This window comes from Callionymus lyra, chromosome 10 (assembly GCF_982586985.1).
Source record: "Callionymus lyra chromosome 10, fCalLyr1.hap1.1, whole genome shotgun sequence".
Taxonomy (NCBI): Eukaryota; Metazoa; Chordata; class Actinopteri; order Syngnathiformes; family Callionymidae; genus Callionymus; species Callionymus lyra.
Window position 1 is genome coordinate 11,323,982 of NC_141827.1, and position 23,351 is coordinate 11,347,332.

The following is a 23,351-nucleotide window of genomic DNA, read 5'->3' on the forward strand; positions in this document are numbered from 1 at the left end:
AAGCGGAAGTGACATCATACCAGCTCTCAAAAGTGGACCAAAGGTTCCGAAGGTCCAGTGATGAGATGCTCAGAACCAGCTGTAATGTGGCACCAATTTTAAAAGTATTTTTTATTTTAGTATAAAAACATAAATCATTATAACTTTTCTACTGGATCGTGAAACGTGTTCAAAAGTTTTTTCTTCTCCTTTTTTTTTCTGGACGGAACCGAGAGATGTCTCAGAGCAGCGAGTCGGAACCAGAACCTCGGTTCTACGCGGTAACACGACACGCGTCTCCGATCATCGCGCACGTTGTGTGTGTTGCGTTCACGGTCTTCATCGCGGTGCTGTCCAGACCCGGGACAAGTGAGTTCCGCTTCCGCGTCTGAACCCAAACACGTCGGTACCGGTCCTAACAGCTTCTGTCCTGCAGGCTGGTTCTCGTGGCACCCGCTGCTCATGACCCTCGCGGTGAGTCTGTAACACTAGACTACCTTGTGACGTCACTGCTTTTGTTACCATGGTTACCTGACAGCGTTACGTTTAGAACTATTCTATAGAACTGTTCAGTACCACAGTCACGAGGTATTTGTTTTATAAACGAGTTTTTTTAAACAAAATACAGGGACGGATATCACCTCCATCAGAATATTTATATATATTTGAAAACAAGGAATTAAATGAGTTCGAATAATTTAATTTAATATTTTCTAAACTGAAATATATGGAAGTCGATTTGTTTATTTTTTTATTCAATGAAAAAAGTGGCTTCAGTAAAAAATTGCCCTCAACTTTTTTTCAAAACTTTGTATCAATTAAAAATAATTTAAAAACATGCTTTGAAACTATTTTCAAATTAAAAATTAATTAATTATTTTTTTAGTTTATTGTTATTAAATAATAAAGAAACAAATCTACTTCCACAGAAAGGTTAGATTTGTTTATCTTGAATAATTAAATAATAATCATTTATGTTATAATATTGACATAAGTAGTTTTTATTAAATAATTGAAGATTAATTTATTTGTATAAAATGTATTATCATTTAATTATTATTATTATTTTTTTTTTTTTACAATATAATAAAAAAAACAATAAAAAAAAAAAGAATAAATTAGTTACTACACATAGAGTTTTATTTTCTTATTCCAATAAATCAAAAATACGTTTTCTAAATTCTATATATTTTGATTTGTGTATATTTATATTCAATATTATCTGGTGGCACTGTTATACTAACGTTTATATATTGGATGTGAAAGACTATAAATGAATATTGTCAATTTAGAAAATGTATTATTTTAATGATTGAAATAAGTATATTTCTGTCTAACAAAAATAATTCATTTTTTAAAATACACCAGTTTTGCAATTTGAAACTTGTCATTTAAACTCACAAAAAACGACTAGTTTCTTATTTAATTCCTTGTCTTAGTGAAATAAATCTTTGTATTTATATTATTATTATTATTTCTTTTTTTTAATTCAAGTGTATTTAGTCGACAGTTTGCCTCCAATAAAAATACTGTGTTATATATTTGAGTAAAACCTTCTTTTTTTTAAAATTTCATGAAGTATTTCAGTACTCAACACGTTTAATGCAAAAAAAAATGTCACGTCTGAAAACCATTATAATCCCTGATGGCAAACACTTTCTATACTTTAAGTTTGAGATTTTTTATTTAAGTTAAAAAAATGAAAATATACTGTATATATATTTTTTAATTCAATTATTCAATTGTTCCTTCAACCTTGCGACATAAGAATTATAAAATTAAATTATTAAAAAGGAAAATTCAAAGTTTTAAATTCAAGCGTTCAATATTCTTGTTTACGTCCTAAAACGGTCAAAACTGGAGTCCGTTCCGGTCGCTCCAACACGCCGTCACTTCCGGGTCTTATTCTTCACTTTGTGGAGAGAAATGGTCGATGCAGTGTGTCACGGGTCTTTTATTCACCGCTTCAAGTCAAACAAAATACAAGCTTTACGATCCATCGGACACACTTTCTTCCGGCAACACTACAGTTCAATAGCCCTGGGAGAAACGGTCTTGAGCTGTGGAAACATCGCGATATTTAATGAAAATTTCCCGCCCTGGGGGTCATCTTTTCCGGGGCAAATGGTTATTTCAAGTTGCCTGTGTCTCGATCACCCGCAGAGCAAACTTCCTAACATGCCCTCTTGCAATCTAAGATTCAAATGTTCTCGGGTGGGGGCTCCCGTCTTCCAGCCCCCCCCCCCCTCCTGGATGTGTTCCACTTCGTTCTTTGATCCACGACCCAAGGTGTGAAAAGGCAGACAAACCGACGTTTTTTTTAAATAACCGGTGTCATGTTTCTAATTCTGTTCCAAGCTTGTCTTGAAAACAGTGTAAATAAGTCTGAGGGAAATGTTGACTGTGAATGTGTATTCAAACGTTTAAGCTCTTAGATGAAGCTAGTAATTTATACTTTATATTTTGATGATCCTTTAGCATTAATTTAAGTATGGCGTATACGTATAGTGTATAATAATAATTTTTAATCTAACAGTCCATACATGTTTCATTGTGTTTCATGTTTCATTCATGCTTGTTTCCATTTGATCTCCAGTTTTCCTTCTTCATGACGGAGGCCGTGCTGCTCTTCTCCCCTCGAGGATCCCTCCTCCAGTCCGCCTCGCACAAGACCAAAGGTCGGGTCCACTGGCTGCTGCAGCTGGTGTGCGTCTGCTGCGCCGTCGCCGGCCTGCTGGCCATTTACTACAACAAACACCTGTCGGGTAAACCTCACTTCACCTCCGGGCACGGACGCCTGGGTCTGCTCACGGTGCTGGGGGTTCTGGTCCAGTCTCTGGGCGCTCTGCCCCTGATCTACACCTCGCTGGCTAAAGGCTGGTCGCTGGCCCGACTCAAGCGCTACCACGCCGCCTCGGGACTGGTCTTCTACCTGCTGGGCAGCGTCACCCTGCTGCTGGGCCTCTGCTCCGCCTGGTTCTCCGCCTCGGTCAGCGGCGCCGTCTGGTACCTGGCGGCTCTGTGCCCCGCCCTCAGCGCCCTCGCCGTTATGGATCAGGTGACCCGGGCCTACGTGGCCAGGAAACGCTTCAAGTCCTGATCCGAGCGACAAGTCCAGAAAACCATAGTTTTGAGAGTTTCTATGATGCAGTCTTTTTCCATTTTTCCTTTAAAACATTTTTGAATAAATAATCAAGTTTAATTTCTCTCGGCCATGTAGTTCCTCTGATATTTACATCTGGAAATACGTCAATTATTTATGTTATAGTTCAACAAATACAGCAACAATCCAAAGATATACAAACTTTTTTTTTTATTCTTCTTGTCAGAAGTGTTACGCAACAGTTTATAAGAAAGAATAGTAAACTTGAGTATATTTTTAATTCCCCCACAAAGGCATATATAGTCGTCACCGGTCCATGATGTCGCTTCTAAACTTTTAAAACAAACGTGTGTCAGGAAATAAGAACTTCTATTCTGAAAATCCGGGAACAGGCACTTCCTTCAAACAGGAAACAGGATCATTAAAACTCATACAGTTCATTATTTAAATCCAAAGTGAAATTAATCTGATTTAAATGTTTCCAACTTCAGTGTATTTAGTCAACAGTTTGTCTGCAATTCAATGAGTTAATTTATCTGTTAAATATTTGTGTAAAAGCAGTTTTTTGTTTTCTTGAAAATGAAGTGTTTGTGTGTTCAACACGTTTAATGAAAAAATTGTTGTGACTATAAGAGTTTTTAACTTTTGCTCAAGTAACACTTTAAGTACTTCTCGCATGTGTGTAATATTGATAACTCCAGTATTTTATGAACCTAAGAAAAGCCTTAATGTTTGGCCTTTACTAAGAAATACTCAGGACTTGTTTCTTAAAACTTGACTACTGTTTAATACTGTTCATTTATTGTCAACTATTTCTATTTCTATATTTGATGCTAGTGATGTGTTGATGAGGCTTCATGAAACATCCGTCTAGTGAAGACTCTGTATCATGATACAGTGTCTTCATTTTGAAAGACCACTAGATGGCGTCAAGTGTAAAAATGATACCAGGGGCCTCATGTACTAAGGGGTCGAACGCATAAAAACACACACACACACACACGCACACTCTCATTTATTAAGACTATATACTTTTATTCATTAATATTAATATATGATGTTTATTTATTAAGACAAGTATTTTTCTACGAGAGTCACAGATGTTCTCGTGAAACAACATCAGCCATTTTAGTAACTGATTATACAGTTTTATTTTTGTTAAACTCCATTTTAAGATGTTTTAATTAAGCCCCTGGTCGTCTCTGTAAATAAAGTATTCACGTTAGTAACCCTGTATGTAAAGTATAAACATTTACACCGGAGCTCGAACTACTTTAAATTTAAGTATGTGATCCATGTCAGAAATTTTAAAATGAACGAATATAAACTCTTAATCCAATTTAAATTCATGTTTTAATTTACTTTTTTTTCTGACATGGTGACGTGGTTCATTTAAATATGATTTGAATATGTAAATGAGGGCGTGCAAAGGGACAAACAGTACTCGATTCATTCTACGTTGATTGGAATTTACAAAAGGGCAGTGTTTGTATTCGTGTGTACACAAAGATATACGATACGTCTGAATCTTTTTGTACGTGCACTATTTTTTGGATTTGAGTGTACGACCGCGTTTAGAAGAAAATCCAAACTTCTTTGTACATGAGGCCCCACTTTTCATTGATATAGTTGATCAGAGTCAATGATCTTTGAAGAAAATAGTGCCATCTAGTGGTCATTCCCAATAAAGAAACAGTTTCACGAAGCCTCGTTAACCCGCCACCATTTGAAACTAAATGTCTAGACATGTATTTTCCGATTGGTAATCTGTTTTTCAACCTCTGGGGACCATGTTGAGAATTTAAGATCTTTTTTGAAAGATTTGTAAAATGGCTGCTTTTATGGATAAAGACTTTTTCATGAATGATTCAAAGTGTAACATAAGAGTGTTTTATTGGTAAAATAACATTGATAGAACAAGTCATTTTCCCTCTCGGGCATCTGGGTCAACGTTCCATGTGGACAAAAGGGATAAAAAAAAAAAACGACAAAAGAGAAATATTTTCATTATAAATAAATATATTTCTGACGTTTGCTATGACATGGATAACCAGGTATATATATAAAAAAAGAGAAATACAAAAACATAAAACAAAATGTTTTAAAAAATACACTAATGAAATTTTTACAGGACTCCTCAAACTCGTCAGCGATGACGCGAGTCTACGACCGACAAGTCGTCCGACATCTTGAAAAGTACCGTTATCGGACAGACAAGACTAGACCCAAGACCCGGGCCTGGAACAGTGAGCTCGGAAGGCCTCGACACCAGCTTCTGTCACTGGAGGGTTTTCATAGCAACGTTGTTGAGTCTCGCCACTTTGTGTTTTTTTTTTAAGGCTAAAAATGAAACGAAAAAAGCTCACAGAATAAAACCTGTGTTGGTAAAAAGCCGACACAAAAGTACATTCATCGTTTTTTTTTTTCTTTCCCCATTTTCTTTCACAAATCAAAATGGTTGATACACAATTTTCCTCATGATAATATCACTATAATAAACCGTCGCCCTACGTCCTACACACGGCACAGTATTGACTTGCAATATCAACAATGAGAGTGACCACTATTTACACTATTGACAGTTACACATGTAGTGTGTTGGAACAGAAAGGGGGCGGGGCCACGGTCGCCATCGAACGCTACCGACTTAAAAAAAAAGGTGTCAAAAGATACCGGCGTCGATGTCGATGAAAAGGTTTGCATCGACTCCAGCCATGGATTTACAGACAGAAAGTGGATCCAGGAGCACAAATCCAAAAATAACTTTTGGTTCCTGAAAGCAACGTTTTGATCCGTCAATTTGAACGGGAGTTAGGTGATAAAAAGACGATTAAAATTACATTTAAAAGCACTTTGTTGAAGTATAAATGACGTATTCATTCTTGTAAAAGCTTTAAAGTGTAAACAGGTCTAGCAACTGCTGAACAAATAAAAAAGAAAATCCAAAGTTTTCTTAATTATTTAAAAGCAACTTGCAGAATTTGAATTCCAATAAAGAATAGTTGGAAGTTTTGCACCAAATGCACTTTTAAATTTAACATATTTATATATTTTTGATATGTTTTTATTTGCACACAATTAGTCGGACCACCTGAACTGGCTCTTGACCCAAAACGATTTAAGAGACTGAATGAAATGCAAAAGTTATTCTTAGACATGAAACAAAACAAATCCAAGTGACAACATCCACTTATCCTCAATAACCATAATAAGCGTCATCGAGACGCGTCAATAATATTTTATTATGTTTTATTAAATCGTTGTAAAATTGTAGCATCAGTTTTAAATGTATGAATGTAACAAATAAACCACAACCTTCGAGCAGCAAAAAAGCCTCAGATTTAGGTCGGAAATGTTTTGTTTTAATGTCATAAATGTGCTCCTGGATGGATATGACGAAGATCCTACTTAAATAGACTTTTGAGTTTTTTTTACCTAAACATAACGTAGACGATCCGCTCTCAAGAGTCTCTACTGTCCCGTCACTTCTATGACGTCGTCGTCGGAGCTACTGCCGCCGTTCTCTGCACCCAGAAGAGTGTCCGGTTGGGTCAGCGCCGCCCCCAGCAGGCTGGAGGTGGGATTGTTAAAATGAGACAGGAAGCTGGACGTCGGGGCGCCGGGGTTGGAGGGAGGGTATCCGCCATACATCCTGGGCTCGGGGAGGAGGGACTGGGTGTAGTCGAGGGGGAAGCCGGACGACAACATGGACGTCATGTTGGGGGACATCAAGTACTGAGGCAGGGAGCTCATGGAGGAGGAGGAGGAGGCGGCGGAGGACATCGGGATGGACGTGGAGCTGGAGAACGCGGAGGTCGAGGACGGGGCGGGGAGGTGTCCGTTCCCGGGGGTGGACTGTCTGAGGAGGTCCGAGCCCGACGAGGGCAGCATGGTCTGCAGGTCGGCCAGCGTCTGTCCCGGCGTCTGAAGGAAGGAGTCCCCGACTCCCGCGCCCATCATGAGCAGCTGACTCATGTGCGCCATGTTCCCCAACATGGACGAGGAGTTCATGCCCGCCGGTGGGAAACCCAGCCGACCGGACCCGGCGGACATCCCGGGGAAACGGGACGCCGACGAGCGTTTGCCTCTCGAGTCCAGGAGTTCAGAACGCTTGCGCTTGCTGGACATCTCCAGGGCCGGGGTCAGGACGTCCTCCGTCAGCTGTCTTCGGAGGTCGGACATGGGTGCGCTCTGGGAGGTCCCCCCGTTGCCCGCGGACAACGGCTCGGACAGGTGCGACGAGGAGGAGGAGGAGCCTAAGGCGGCGTCGCTGGTGGAGGCGGTGTAGCGGCTGATCTCGCGCAGGAGCTCCGGGCTCAGCGGCGACGGCGACTGCTGGTTCCCGTTCGGCGAGTCCTGCCGTTGATCTCCGGGAGACGTGCAGCCGTTGCTGAGCGGGTGGATCATGGAGCCGTGGGCGTCTGTGGGGGCGAAGTGTTTGAATCAATGCTTTGAGGGAAAAGTTGCTTAAGAAACATTAGATACTACTGTGTAAATGTAACCCTTTTGTTGTTGACCCAGAGACCACACAAGGGATACGTCAAACACATTTGTTTTCGGGTCACCGGGTCACCTTGACCCAAAGGCAAAACAAGGGATAACAAAAAATAAAAACCTTTTCACTACAGTTTACATAATCAATAGTAGGGGTGTGAGAAAATATCAATACACTCAACGGCACTGTATAAATAAAACAAAAACAAAAAGGTACTGAGGACGAGAGGATACATCGACTCCAGTCGCTTTTAAAGTTGATGTTTGGAAATATTTTGGTTTCATAACAAATGAAATCAGTTACGACTTCGTCACGAGTCACGTGGTCTGTTAATTCTGCAACACCAGAGTCAAGTACTTGACAATACTACAAAATATATCCTTGTTACTACAGTATCGCAATATATCACAATATATCGTATCATTGAACCTGTATCGTGATACGCATCATGTCGCCCATATTCTTGTCAGTATTAGGCCCTAATCAATTTATATCAAGAAAATTCTATCTTAAATGTCACCTATTACACCTAAATATTTAGTTGGACATGACGCTATGAAAAAACGTTTAAACTCCCCCCAAAAAACACTTTATTGTACTCTATTAAGCCACAGTGAAGATATTTAATGTTAAATAGTATTACAATGAGTTACATTCCCAATATTTGAGAGTAACTCAATTCTACTGTGACTTTTGGAACACGTAAAAAATAATATTTATTTGAGGGTTCTTACTGTGTTTTTCACTCGCACCTTTTGGAAAAGAAGAGTTCTGAAACTAGTCTTGGAACCAAAATAAAATCATATTTGGACTCACTTTAACTTTATTCACTTCAATCTGTACTGTATGAAAGGCTGTAATAACAGTGTAATAAAACAATAGCATTTTCACATTAAAAGTTTAAGACGGAGATGTGGATGATGATGAGGGGAGATTGATTTAAGAAAGGGGCAAAATTTAACTTATATTTACAGGAAGTATGAGTCAGATTTGAATATGGTTTCACACACACACACACTACCTCTTGCAGCAATGGCGCCCCCTGCAGCCGGTCTGCCGAGCTTCCCGGATCGAATTGCAAAGATTCTTCCGTCCGTGGTCCGGATGTAGGTTCCTGTGGTGGAGACGCTCGGTCAACAAAGTGTCCCAGAAATACTCATGGAGTGAATTATGAACCTTTTGATCCTCGGATGACGTGGATGCTCTCGCCCGCACTGATCCGGGCCTGAACATCTGTTGAGCTGTTGGCTCCGGGGATCACAATATCTTTCAAAAAAAAATCCCAACAAAGTCACTTAAAGAGGCTTTTCAATCATTATGAAAAGTAGAAAATGCTTCACTTTTATTTTTTAATATGGACATTTCAAAAACCATGGCAGGTTTTCTTTTATTTATTTGGACATTTCATATTAGAATTTGTTATAAAGTAATTTTTTCATGCATTTTTAAGCTTTATTTTTTTTTAAAAAAAGAAGACGAATTTATACATTATATAAAATGTATGTAAAACTATAATAGTGCTGTTTTATAGTAGTAGAACATGTATTATAAATTGCTGGAATTAGAATATCATACTATGTCTAAACAAAGTAATCAACCATTTTTTTCTTCTTATAATTAAATAAAAAAAAATAAATCTATATTAACCTTTTAATATAGAAATTCCAACTATATCAAAAACAAATCATTGCTTAAAAGCAACAACATTTAAATTAAAAGTTTCAACATTTAAAACGTTTTATTCAATCATCAAATATTGTGATGCCGCTGAAATACTTCTATAGTTCCTCAAATATAATCTAATATTGAGTCTAGCTATTAAAATCCTCATTATCTTAAATTGTAAATGACAGAAAAGAAAAGCTACCAGACGTGGTGACGATCCTCTGGACGTGAACCCCGGCTTTCTGCAGGAAGTTGACCGGCAGACTTCCGGTGGTGCTGGAGCCGCCCATCCCCATGAGGGCCTGGCGAGGCAGCATGGGAATCGGTGTCGACTGGATCGGTCGCACGCTTGCTACTGGCTTCTCGTCCGGTCGCGCCAGTGGACGCCTGTTGAAGAATGACTCGTGAAGAGTTTCTCACAACAAGACAGAGATTTGAGAATAAATGTAACCCTTGTGTTGTTGACCCAGAGACCACACAAGGGATACGTCAAACACATTTGTTTTCGGGTCACCTTGACCCAAAGGCAAAACAAGGGATAACAAAAAATAAAAACCTTTTCACTACAGTTTACATAATCAATAGTATGGATGTTAGAAAATATCAATACACTCAACAGCACTGTATATATAAAACAAAAAAGTACTGAGGTCGAGAGGATACAGTGACTCCAGCAGCTTTTATAGCTGATGTTTGGACATATTTTGGTTACAAAACAAATTAACGCACTTACGACTTCGACAAGAGTCATGTGGTCTGTAAATTCTGCAACACCAGAGCCAAGTACTCGACAATACTACAAATATATCCTTGTTACTACAGTATCGCAATATATCACAATATATCGTATCATTGAACCTGTATCGTGATACGCATAATGTCGCCCATATTCTTGTCAATATCAGGCCCTAATCAATTTATATCAAGAAAATCTTAAATGTTGCCTATTACACTTAAACTACACAAACTTCTTATTCTTCTTATTGAAATATTTAGTTAAAAACCTTGGACATGACACACCTTGAAATAAGTGTGTCAAATAAAAAAAACACTTTATTGTACTGTATTAAGCCACAGAGAAGATGTTCAAGGTTAAATAGTAGAGGAGTGACGACACCTACCAGCCTTGTTGGTTAAAAGCTTGTAAGTTGGACAGCATCTGATCTCGGGTGGGGTAATAAGAGGCGTATGAAGGTCGTGAGTACGGCACCGAGGCTCGCTTCTCGTCCTCGTAGCTCTTCTTAGCAGCTCTCTTCTCAGCTTTGGTCAGCTTCGACTCCTTGCGGTCCACCAGCAGAGACTCGTGCTGGAAAGGTCGCTGTTGGGAAACAAAAAATAATTGAATACATTTGTCTGAAAACAGAGGTGATGGTTGCGAGTATACCTTGGTGAGGAGATGGGGGTACAGCTCACACGCCTGGTGAATCACCGACTCAAAGTCTACCATCGTCTCTGGATTGATTTTGGCTGCGTTAGGTTCCTCTTCCACAAAGTGCAACAGCGACTCCACTTCTTTACGTGTAAAGTTCAGCGCCGGGTTCAGGTCGTCAACCACTCGGTCTGCAAACACACAACAATGATTGTACAAAGTTTAATCGAGCAATTTTTAAACGTGCTTCGAATGTGGGTGAATGGAACTTGAAGAGTCTCACCGGACATGCTCTGCTTGGACACCTGACGGTCGTAGATCTTCTTCTCCAGCGTGTAGTCGCACACCAGCCGGTAGATGTAGCACGGCTTCTTCTGGCCGTAGCGGTAAACGCGACACACGGCTTGGGCATCGTGGCACGGATTCCAGGAGGCGTCGAACACCACGACGCGGTTCGCGCCGATCAGATTTACGCCGAGACAGCCCGCCCTGTAAGAAACAGAAGGAAAGAAGGTCGGAGGTCATTCTCACATGGTAGGCAAGACCCAGAGCGGGTAATTACATTTCCTCAGGAGCCACTTTATGTGACGCTTGTGAAGCCGAAAGAGAAGTAATGCTACAAAATGTAATGAAAAAACAAAAGGAAAAAGCATTAAAAACATAGACTGAACAAAAGTATTCCAATAAAACATTTATAAACCTAACATTAAACAAAAAAACTATATATATTTTTTGTAGATATGAGAAAAATTCACATTCTCTTTGCTCAGGTCTTTTTTTTAACCAAATAAATGATAAATGATTAACGTTAATTTGTCATGGAACATGAAATTAACACTACATTGTCGCACAAGGACAGACTTGACATTTTTAATAACGACTATTATGGGCACATCTATCACCATCTTGTTACGAGTTCATTCGATTTCACGGTAAAAGCAAAATGTACACAAAAAAACGAAATATTAAATTGAAACATTATCTACAGATTAAAGAGGAAAACAGTTTAAGCAACTGTTAAGCAGATATGAAACTAGTTTAAAATAGTAATAGTTGTAATAAGGCAACCTACAACATAAAAGAGGAAAACATCTTTACTATTTAACTTTAACCTTATTTTTCTTTTTTATCTAAAAAACATTTTGAGAGTATGAAATCAAATTTCTCATAAACCAGGTTGAAAATACTGAGCAGATAAAATTAACATTACGAAACAAAAAAAAACATTCTGCACAACTAAAATAATGAAAACATTTTGATGCATTGAATGTATGATGCAAATCTACTATCACTTCATGATGAGACCATAAAAGAACATCAAGTCACCTGGTAGAAAGCAGGAACACCCAGGCCGACGTGTTCTCTGGATCATTGAACTGATTGATCAGTCGTTCTCTCTCTGAGGCCGACGTGCTTCCATCAAGTCCTGCGAACACAATCACAAGTTCAAGTCAGACCCAACGAACTTCCTGTCACCTCGTATGAACGGACGACTGTTCCAGTGACGGGTTCATCAGCTAAATTCCATGAATGCTCGGAATGACTTACGGTAGTAATTAAGGTTGCGAACCCAGTTCTGGTTCGGCGAGTCAAAGGCGTCGCCTCTCGTTGGTATGGGTCTCTTCGCCAGGAACTCTTCGATGACTGACAGCGTGGACAGACTTTGGCTGGAGGAGACGGATAAGAAATAAAGATTTGCTCTGGAAACATGCATTTTAAAAAGGACTGCTCACCTGAAGACCAAGATCTTGTCTCGTCTCCTCACACTCTCCTCGATCAAATAAAAGAGAAGCAGCATCTTGGCTGAGTTTTCCAGGATGCCGATGTGGTAGTTTGACATGATGTCCTTCGCCTGTGATTTAGAAATGAATATTTTGATTTAATCAAACATTTTATAAAAATCAGTTGACCGGCGTACCCATTCATAAGTGATCATTTGATTGGCTCGGTCTTGAGAGACATTGGCGGGCGGCAAACTGTTGGCTTTGCTGGAGTCGCCACCTTTAGCTTTCATGCCGGCGGAGCAGCGGTTCCCCCCTGCTGTGATGTCGTCCAGGTCCAGGTCCTGCTCGTTGGCTTGGTTCTCTTTCTGCAACGCTTCGTACAGGACGTCCGGATGGTTCCAGATCTGAAGCGACGGGAACAATCAAGGATTAAAGGGACGTTTAACACACACAGAGACAAGTCTGCGACAATACATCAAACTCCCACAATATTTTTGGTAAAACAGGTTTGACGGCCGTATCTGTGCTGCTGCATCATGCGTTTTATTTAATTTCAATAAATATACATTTAAATCAGAAGCGCCAAAACCTTTTAGCAGTGACAAGCCGAACATAATGTACATTTGATTTATTACTAAACTACCTTTTAAAGAAGGTACATGTCAGATGTTTGGGTTTTTATTCTTTGAGACTCAGTCAATCATAACTATCAAATACAATTACTTCCAAAATAATCCCTTCAACCTTTACTTTTAACATTACTGTTAAACTCTGTATAATTGTTGTCGTTGATAATCACCATTCCTTATCTTATCTTATCTTAAACATATCTTTATTTATACATTACACAGTGCCACAAACATTCATATTAAATGAAAAAGTTTGAAAAATTTGGCTTTAACTAAATGTATTATTGTAGTTTTTGCTAATAACTGTATAAGGTTAGTATAGTTGAATGTAGTACAATTTATTAAGATGTAATTTTAATTATATCTCACAAACTGAACAAATACAATTATTGAACTTACCATAAAAAATTAAATGACAGTTTTATCAGTGTACTTTGATTGACAAAACAATCCTGTGAATCTGAATAAAATTGCAACACATTTCAAAACTGAACTGACCGAGGGAGGGGCAGAGGGCAATTCTTGCTGATTTTTTTGATTTTCTGTTCCATTTAACTATAGAATCAAAGTTACATAAATTATAACATTTGATGTGAAGATTTTAATTCCTTAACCATCTAACAAAAAATCCTATTCTCTACCTGCACTCATAAAACGTTTGGCCACAGAGCATCATGTCATGGGCTGCAAACGAGACCCCTGATGTCGTCTGATTCATCGTTCATCTGAGGTGCCGCAGATACCGATAAACTCACCTTGCAACAAACACAGAAGGCCTTGAGCGGGTTGAGGCCCAGCCAGCCGTTGTTTCCTGCCTCGCGAAAGCGTTTCATGAACTCCGTGTACAGCGCTCTCTGAACCGGAGAGAGTCGCACCAAGATCACATGCTCTTCCTTCGTGGGGAGTTGATCCTGCAGAACATCATGACCACGTCTGGAGAAAATAAAAAGCATTAGGCAACTTATTTATATGCAGTTTAGCAAGAAAACACTGAAATAAATTAAGTAAATGTTGGTTTCAAACATTTGTCTGTAACACAAAGCAGTGGAATAAAAAACACTTATTACACCAAATATATATATATATATAAACACATTATTATGTTGGTAGATTTGTTTCTTGATTATTCAATATTTAAATGATTTATTTTTTCACGTTTGATATTATAATGAAAATAATAGACATTTTTGGATGGAAGCAACTTTTTTTAATTCAAAATATTTTTTGGATTGAAGCGCAAAATTGTATTTGATTGAAGTAACTTTTTTGTTAATGAAAATATATTTTTCGATTAAATCAAAATCTTTATACATCAGGTTGCAAAAAGGGCATCAACGTCTCCGTACCTCTGGACGAAACCCTCCAGCAGACTGTGCAGCACGTGGCTTCGATATCTCATGAGGCGGACGTCCTGCGGCGTGCTGTCCATGCACTGTCCGTTCAGGATGGGTCTCTCGAACATGTTGCTGAACTCCTGCCTCGTGCCCAGGAAGTCCGGCCGGACAAAGTCCACCATGCACCAGTACTCGATGAGGTTGTTCTGCAGGGGGTAGCCCGTCAGAACCACCCGGCGCCGGGAGCGGATGTTCTTCAGGGCCTGCGAGGTGCTGGCGTGGTAGTTCTTGATGCGGTGGCCCTCGTCACAGATCACCACGTCTGGACCTGGACGTGCGATGGCTTTTTCAATACCTGAAGGTGGACACAAGAATGTAAGTAAGTAAGTAATATTTATTTATATAGCGCTTTTCCAGACCAGTGTCACAAAGCGCTTTAACAATCAAAACAATACTCAAAAAAGTATATACTTTAAAGATCAAGATAATACTGAGAACAACACAGGAGTTCCAGAAAATCAAGGAAAAGCCTGAACAAATAGAAACGTCTTAAGATGTTTCTTAAAGGAGTCAGTAGACTCCATCAAGCGCAAAGAGAGAGGAAGATTGCTCCAAAGCTTAGGAGCAACAGCCTGAAAAGATTTCTCTCCTCTGGTCCTGAAGCGTGTTCAGGAACCATAAGTAGATTCTGATCCACAGACCTCAGAACCCGAGCTGTGGTGTAAGGCTGGATCAGATCACTGATGTAAGGAGGAGTTTGACCATGAATAGATCTGAAAGTAAGAACCAGAATTTTAAAGTTGATCCTGAAAGAAACTGGAAGCCAGTGAAGAGTTTTAAGGATCGGAGAAATGTGAGTTCTTCTACTTGAGCAGGTTAGAATTCTCGCTGCAGAGTTCTGAATCAACTGCAGGCGAGACAGATCCTTCTTGTTAAGACATGAAAACAAACTGTTACAATAGTCCAGACGAGAAGAAACAAACGCATGGATTAAAAGCTCCAGATCATGTTCCGACAACATTTTCCTAAGTTTGGAGATTTTTCTCAGTTGAAGGAAACAGTTTCTGGTCAGTTTTCTGCAGTGTTGAACAAGAGACATGTCTTTATCAAATACAACACCCGGGTTTCTCAGGCTCAGTTTGACAGACTGACCTAAGTCACCCAAGTACTGACTCAACCCTGGAACCTTATCACCAGTGTTTCAGTTTTGTCAACATTTAGCTGTAGAGTGTTTTCACTCAGCCATTGTTTGATTTCTAGCAAACAATTGACTAAGCTGTTCAGCCTTTGGGGCTCAGTTGGGTCAAAAGAGCAGTAGAGCTGGATGTCATAGTCAGGTCTGTGTCGTGTCCTGGGGGCTACATCTGGCCCCAAAAGTCATATGGCTTATCCTATAGTGGTTCAAATGAAAGCATATGAATGTTCATGTTGATATATTGACCTATAAAGACGACAGTGTTTAAGATAAGATAAGAAGCAGAGATTATGGATATCAACAATTATAGGCGACTGTTGTTGAAGAGGTTGGTCCCTTCAGTGATTAGTTTTACAAGTAAATATAAATATCAGTATCATCAGAACATTGAATTTTACATTTTTAATCTTGAAACTTTGAACTTTTTTATCAAAACTAGTTTTTTTTTAAACTATGGAATTATATTTTTGAACAATGGAATATAAAAGTTTCAAAATTCAAAGGTTGAATTATTATTTTTTTTTACTTCAAACTATGTGTAAAACAAAATCCATTCATTTGAAAAATGTAAGTATTTTATATTGTAATTTCCGTTATTTTTGGTAAACTGTTGTCAATATTATGCTAACATTATTTTATTTCTATTGAAATGTTTTGGATAATTGAATAGAATAATTGATATATTTAAATAATTGAATAAAACAATTAGAATCTATTTTACACACAGGGTTGGATATTGTTTTTCCAATAATTTTTCCAACATTTTTCCCAAAAAGAGATGTTCTACATTCAATATTTTTAGCCTTTCTAATTCAATATAAATACATCGGTATACTAGTGACAACAGTGTACCAACTGAAATAAGAAAATCAAAGTTTGCATAAAACAAAATGCATTGATTTGAAAAATGTAAAAAGAAATGTATAATTTAATTAAAAACAAATTCAACCTTTCAACATAGAATATTTTATATTAAATTGTTGTATTCAAGTATGTAAGTAAGTAAGTAATTAGTATTTGTAGACCGCTTTTCAAGACCAGGGTCACAAAGCGCTTAGACAATAAAAAAAACAAAAACATTCTATATTCTGATGGCACGGATCTACTTCCATACGTTCAGTTACTGAACAAGTTGTCGAACCTTTCATGAGCTCCTGCTGTCGATCCTCCTCGTCCAGGTCGATGATAATCGGCCCCACGGGTTTCTTCGATTTCCTCTTCTTGCCCATCACGAAACTCTTCTTCATGGACAGCAGGCGGTACATCTCGTAGCCCATGAGCAACACGCCTCCGTCTCTGGACCATTCTTCGACCACCTTGGCCCTCGCCATGGTAGTCCTGCGGGACAAATGGGTGGTTTCAGAAAACACTCAGGAACAGGCGGTTCTTCGTCAAACTCCGGTACGTACTTGTGCTCATCGTTCAGGATGTGGACTTTGAAAATGCGCCCGGCGAGGAAGTTGGGGTCGGTGTCGGGGGGCAGGGATTCGTGCTGAGGGAGCCAGAGGTTGAACTCCGACAGCCAGTTCTGAAGAGTGTTGACCTGTGATGACATCACAGTGAGTGACTCGGAGAGATCGCGCCGAGGACAAACCCTTGCACGGGAGTGACGTCTTACTTACGGGAACTATAGCCAGAACGGTGTGAGCCTCGGTGTTCCTCAGCAGGATGTCGATGAAGGAAATCACCTGGAGCGTCTTCCCCAGTCCCATGCTGTGAGCCAGGATGCAGCCGAAGCCGTTGCTGCTCTTGTATCTCTCCAGAGACTCGATCAGATTATCGTAGAGGAACCTGATCCCGCCGACCTGAGGTTTTTAAAAAAGACAAATGGATGTTAAAATATTGATCTTTTTTTTTTTAAAGTGTTTGTATTCACACCTGGTGAGGTTTGACCGCTCGGGCCAACTGTGGAGCGAGAAAAACATCCGTTTCCTCGACGGGATGATTGATGTTCACCAGGACCCGACCCAGGGCGTCCGGCAGATTCAGAGCATCGTTGATGTGTGCGCCGCTGCTCTCGTCGCCTCCGCCGCTGCCGTCTCCGTCCTCGTCCGCCGACTCGCTGCTGATCTGCAGAGCGTCTTCGTCTCCGGAGCTGAGCTCGATCACATCTGTGGGATCACGAAGCAATAATCAACATTTGTTTTTTTCTTATTTTTAAAGAGCTGCAGTTGTTTTACCGTCTCTGATAGCCAGCTCCGGCAGCTTTGGGTCCAGCATGTCTTCGCCTTCATCGCCGCTGCTGTCCAGGCAGATCACGTCCTGCTTACCCAGGAGAGCTGGGACGAGGTGAGACACTTCTCCCAAAATTGAAGCGCTGGCCACTGTTGAAAAAAAGAAGCGTGATTTAAATGTTACCAGGTCAAGAATTAGGAAGTATATCAGGACCATCGTAATATTGAATGGTTGAAATTAACTTTGACTATTTTAGAAAATAATAAATTGAATTAAAAATAGATCATATGTATGTATAGTATGTCAGGCTGAAGGACATCACGTCTGACACTGTGGTGTGCAGTACAGGAGCACCTCAGGGGACAGTACTGGCCCCTCTCCTCTTCACCATCTACACTTCAGACTTCTGCTACAACTCAGAGCTGAGTCTCGTCCAGAAGTATGCTGACGACACTGCCATTGTTGGATGCATCAGGGACAACAGCGAAGACGAGTACAGGAGTCTGATACGTGACTGTGGACTGGAGTGAGAGGAACCACTTGCAGCTGAACACCTCAAAGACCAATGAGCTGGTCTTGAACTTCAGGAGGTCCAGGACAAAGCCACGTCCAGTGTCCATCAGAAGCAAGAGGTGGAGATAGATGACAACTATAAGTACCTCGGTGTGTGGCTGGACAGTAAACTGGTCCTGCAACACAAACCATGTGTATAAGAAAGTTCAGAGTAGACTGTACTTTCTGAGGAGGCTTCGATCATTTAACATCTGCAGGAAGCTCCTCTGCATGTTCTACCAGTTTGTGGTGGCCAGTGTCCTGTTCTATGCTGTGGTGTGTTGGGGTGGAAATGTGTCCAAGAGGAGTGTCAACAGGTTGATCAGGAGGGCTGGTTCTGTGGTTGAAGCTGGACTCACTGGTGACAGTTGCTGAGAGGAGATCTCTGGACAAACTACTGTCCATCATGGATGATGACAGCCATCCTCTGAACACTGTCATCAGTGTTAGTCTTTGTTCTATGTTAGTCTTGGTATCCTTTGCCTTTGTTATTTTTCTTTGAGCTATGTTCTTTATCTTTATCTTTAAATTTAGATTGTATCATCTTGTTCTTTCTCTTTATTTCTCTTTGTTCTTGTCCCCTTTTTTTTTTTTAATGAAAAATTGCTGTATTGCTGTGGCTAATTGGAAAAAAAGACCTCCTGAGGGATCAATAAAGTTCTACCTAATAAGAATATTTCTTAAATGAATGGATTTAATTTTTACCCACAGAGTTTGATGTATTAATTCTTAAAAATAAATGTACTCAATGTGTTCAAATTCTATAGGTTGGTTTAATAGTGCCACCAAATGACGTTGAATTTAAAGGTTATGAAATTTGAACAAAAAAAATAAATAACTGAATTTAGAAAAATATTATATATATATTTTTGGAATTATTGCAATTGAAATATAAGTAAGTTATTATTATTTGTAAAGCACCTTTCACAGATAAACTACATGTAAAAATAAATTCCTTCATTTTGAAAATAATCTAATTTTTAAATTCAAATGTTATTTGAAATGTAAAGTTTTTTTCAATGTTAAATTCAACCATTGAATATCCTGATGACACGGATGTTCTTCCATAATAACCCACTCTAACCAGAGGATCAGTGAAAGTGAGTAATGGTTGACCTAGTTGTGCTTCCGGGACAGTCGGGACTTGTGTGGGAAAGTCTTTCCTCTGCTGCTCCAGGCGTTTCAGCCTCTCCATCTCTTCTTGTTGAGCTGCCTTGGTGCCGGCCTCCAGCTGATCATCTTTCAGGAGCTTTCTGTAGAAACACGTGAAAGACCGCTTAGAGGGAGGAGATGGAAACACCCCCAAAAAAAAGGTGAACAGGAACTAACCTGATATTTTTCCTCAGATGTGTCGGCTTGGGGATCTTCGATCGTTTTGATGATTTGGATGATTTGTTGGACTTTGAGGCTCTTTGTTTCTTTGCCTTGCTGGAAGATTTTTTACTCTTGCTCGACTTCTCGTCGTTGGCCGGCAGCTTCGGCGAGCGTGAGGCGGGTCTGGAGGGCGGCTGGGACGAGGGCTGAGATGAAGGCTCAGAAGGTGGCTCTCCCGAGGCGGCTGAGGTCGAGTCCCGGTTCTCCTGAGCCACCTCGGTGGTACTGTGGGCACTTGCAGGTCGTTCTAGGAAGAGAGACGCCGACATTTCTTAAGACAAGTTAATAAATCTCAATTACGTTGCAATATAACATGAAGCAAGAACAAATCAACATTCAATGGAAAACCCTGAAAAATACATTTCCCTCTTTGACAACAAACGAAAGGCTCCATTCAAGATAATTAAACTCTTTTGATGCCTTGTTTATATCATTATTGTATGTTTATGTTTTAGAAATAACCACATTTTCTGTTATGATCGAAGTGATAAAAACATATCAGCTGCTTTAGTGAAGCTTAATAATACTTTGTTTTCTGTTTGGCAGTATTGTTGGAAACAAAAAGAGATGATCACACACTTGCCAAAATTCAAATTTCATTCATGTTCTACTCATCCTCATGTAGACTAAGGGTTGGGATTATTTTCAGAGTTATAGACAAAAAAGTATGTTCATTTTAATGTAGCGACTGGAGCTCAGTTGTCTTCGTCTTCATGTTCGTCCAAAAAGACACACTTGGAAGAAAACACATCGCAAGATTCACACCTATAGCCCAGGATCTCCCCCTAAATATATAAGCATAACATATAAATTTGTTTAATTTATTTTGGAACAATTTCTAACGTTGAGGCTTAAATACAAGAGGGACGTTACAGACGAGCAGTGTGCCAAGTGTTCGGATGTTTCTAAGTGTCTCTTTGGATAAACATGAAGACAAATGAGCTCCAGTCGCTACATTAAAATGAACATACATTTTTCTCTATAACTCTAAAAGGGAACAAATTATCCCAACACTTCGTCGACATGAGGGCGAGTAGAAAATGAGTGAAATTTGAATTTTGGGTGAAAGGGGTGGGTGGACGCAGGATGGAAATCCAACAACAGTAAAATAACTGGTCTCCCACAAACAGTGCAACGTGCCTTTATGTGACTCAGACCAGAGATTTGTCACTAGGACCTATTCACCACAACATTGCAAGAGTCAGCTGCCAAAAGTTAAACCGTGTTCCTAATCCACTCTTTTTATACAAGACCTGCAGAGTGTGGCTGCGAGCCACATCTCTCCAATGCCAATGCAGGAGAGACATATTTTTCCTGGAGCAACACATTTTTGAAATGTGTAAGGTATTCTTTCAATGATCCCAGTCTGTCCACCTGCTGCTGGGCTTATACACTCTCTGAATGTTCATGTTATACAACCACCGTTTTATTTGGTTCAACTGATCTTAATTGTTTTAACTCTTTTTACAAGGGGTGTACGCTAAAAACGAAACACACCGTCATCTTCACAAGGAAACCAGCCCACTCTGATGTGAACCAATCATTGTCAGCATGGCCTGGTTGTTACACATACTTCATTAAGATATTTTTAGAGTTTTATATATTTTTTAAAGTGCTCCGCCATTAAAGAAATAAAAAAATGTTGTATAATTAAAAAGGTTTTACACCAGGATGATAATATTTGACTGATTTCAAGTGGAAAAACAAAAAAACAAAGCAATATTTAGTGTCAAGCCTGACAGCTGGTGATCACCTCTGGAGAGAAAAAAGTAAAGCCCACTTACCATTGTCATTGTCATCCTCCTCCTCCTCTTCCTCCTCCTCCTCCTCCTCCTCTTCCTCCACGTCGTCACCATCGTCACCATCGTCACCATCGTCTTCATTTTCATTTTCATTTTCCGAATATTCCTCTTCGCCGTCCAGACTGGGCTCCAGTTCACTGTCGGAATTACCCTCCTCAGACATAATGTCTTGCTGGGTGGTCCCCCAATTACCTACGTGCCTTCATCAGGAGCCCTAAAAAAACACATCACAGGCGACATTTACTTAACTGACATTATGTAGGGTCAAAAATTGTAACATTATTTTATTTGAGTTTAGGGTCAAACCAAATGACATCAATCAGATTAAATATAATCTTTCAAAACATATATTTAAATGATACCTAAGGATCAAAAGTTGTGTTTGATGCAAATATTTAAAGATTATATTTACAATTTTAACAGTGTCACTATGAAAAACTACATTTCTAAATTCAATCAATCTTACAATCTCATCATGAGCTTGATGGATCTACGGACTCCTTTAAGAAACATCTTAAGACGTTGTTATTTGTTCAGGCTTTTCCTTGATTTTCTGGAACTCACTGTTGTGTTATCAGTTTCATCTTGACCTTTAAAGTATATACTTTATTGAATATTGTTTTGATTGTTTAAGCACTTTGTGACCCTGGTCTGGAAAAGTGCTATACAAATAAAAATGACTTACTTACACACTTACAATGAACCCAAAAATAAAGTAAGGGATTAAAACCATTTCTATAATACATTGAATTCGCTGTAAAGTAAACAAACAAACACACACATTAGATCCATCCCTGAGTAGGATCGAACCAGGGAAGCGAGTTACTTGGTTACTAAAAAGATCTTGTAGGAATTAGGGAATCAGGATTATCTCTATTAACTCTAACTCTTAAGACGAAATTCGACACCTATTAAAAATAATTGGGTAAATAGATAGATAATGAGAAAGGGTGTGTTTTTTACACGTGCTATGTGTTGTAATAAACAATAGGGATACATACACTAATATAACGTTATATGTATTGATTAAAAACAGTTTCTGCATTAAATGGATGTATTTCAGATTTGAACCTTCAAGTGAACGAAAAGGGATGTGAATCGAGGGTAAACTCTACATCATAAGTGAAAGTGCTGGTCATAAGCTTTGGCAATTGTTATGTAGCTTTTGGTAAAATAAACACTACATAGACACACGAATAGAACGACAATAAGCGGTATTTCTAACGCGATAACGCTCGAGGATTTTAGGAATTATAATCACATTATACACAAGGGCATTCAACCCAACATAAGGCGAGTTTATTTAAACAAAGTAGCTGTTTTTATTAGTAAATACATGCGTATGGAAACGATTATCACAATGGGCAGCTTACAGAGCTAATGTTAGCCTGCATAACACCGATGCTAACCCTCTGAGCAAACGGATGCAGCAACATGAACGCAATTCTTGGACTTACCTGATTTTAGTTAAAGCTGCAATGCTTGATGGAAGTCTCTGCCAAATGCACACAACCTCGGATCAATAATTTATTGGATTAAATGTACAGATGAACAGATAAAGGTAGCTAATTCCTATTTCTTTTCCAGTGTCACAACAAATGCCTTCCCCCAGGTGTAATCAACCGCTGTTGTTCCGGGGGACAAAAAAGGAAACGAAAACGACAAATAAACTCTACATTTGCAACCAAAGCGATTCTAAATAATGGATTGAATGTTCTTTTCATGTTGTGTTGTATTAAGTAAGATTAAATAATGAAACGGCTCCCTTAATCCCAGTTTAAATGTTTTGATATAAATACAAGCGCAATCCAAAATTCAAATAAATATTGTTTTTACATTTATATATATTATAAGTCACATTTATTAATCGGAAACACGTTTTTTACCATAAAATTTAAACAATGGAAAAGTTCCTTTATTTCCCATTGACGCTAGTGGCCGGCGTTTGTTGATGA

At 39.2% G+C, this 23,351-nt stretch overlaps 2 protein-coding genes across 2 annotated transcripts; one reads left to right on the forward strand and one right to left on the reverse strand.

Moving 5' to 3' along the window:
• Positions 1-40: 40 nt before the first annotated feature.
• On the forward strand, positions 41-5,578 carry cyb561d2 (cytochrome b561 family, member D2). The gene is made up of 3 exons (XM_087800547.1): positions 41-348; positions 416-453; positions 2,576-5,578. Exons 1-3 carry the CDS (start codon positions 216-218, stop codon positions 3,077-3,079), a joined length of 675 nt encoding a protein of 224 aa, XP_087656673.1. The 5' UTR covers positions 41-215; the 3' UTR covers positions 3,080-5,578.
• Positions 5,579-5,707: 129 nt separating this feature from the next.
• Positions 5,708-23,048, reverse strand: rad54l2 (RAD54 like 2). Its single transcript, XM_087800542.1, has 22 exons — positions 22,854-23,048; positions 21,379-21,610; positions 19,550-19,841; positions 19,337-19,473; positions 17,674-17,817; positions 17,372-17,604; positions 17,116-17,298; positions 16,903-17,036; positions 16,635-16,831; positions 14,311-14,653; positions 13,720-13,897; positions 12,530-12,739; positions 12,345-12,463; positions 12,160-12,278; positions 11,938-12,037; positions 10,895-11,100; positions 10,627-10,802; positions 10,364-10,560; positions 9,445-9,629; positions 8,754-8,843; positions 8,599-8,691; positions 5,708-7,503 (listed from the first exon to the last, which is right to left on the reverse strand). The coding sequence occupies exons 2-22, from the start codon at positions 21,557-21,559 to the stop codon at positions 6,554-6,556; spliced, it is 4,467 nt and encodes a 1,488-aa protein (XP_087656668.1). The 5' UTR covers positions 21,560-21,610; positions 22,854-23,048; the 3' UTR covers positions 5,708-6,553.
• Between the last annotated feature and the right edge of the window lie 303 nt (positions 23,049-23,351).

What these genes read in the sequence shown, in the direction of transcription:
- cyb561d2 (XM_087800547.1), top strand. Translation starts at nt 216, where the DNA reads ATGTCTCAGAGCAGCGAGTCGGAACCAGAACCTCGGTTCTACGCGGTA. An exon ending in GCTGTCCAGACCCGGGACAA is followed by an intron (nt 349 to 415) that starts GTGAGTTCCGCT and finishes TCTGTCCTGCAG; the next exon opens with GCTGGTTCTCGTGGCACCCG. An exon ending in CGCTGCTCATGACCCTCGCG is followed by an intron (nt 454 to 2,575) that starts GTGAGTCTGTAA and finishes TTTGATCTCCAG; the next exon opens with TTTTCCTTCTTCATGACGGA.
- rad54l2 (XM_087800542.1), bottom strand. Translation starts at nt 21,559, where the DNA reads ATGTCTGAGGAGGGTAATTCCGACAGTGAACTGGAGCCCAGTCTGGAC. An exon ending in GTCCAAGCAGAGCATGTCCG is followed by an intron (nt 10,803 to 10,894) that starts GTGAGACTCTTC and finishes GTGTGTTTGCAG; the next exon opens with ACCGAGTGGTTGACGACCTG. An exon ending in GGGCGCCATTGCTGCAAGAG is followed by an intron (nt 7,504 to 8,598) that starts GTAGTGTGTGTG and finishes TCGCCCCCACAG; the next exon opens with ACGCCCACGGCTCCATGATC.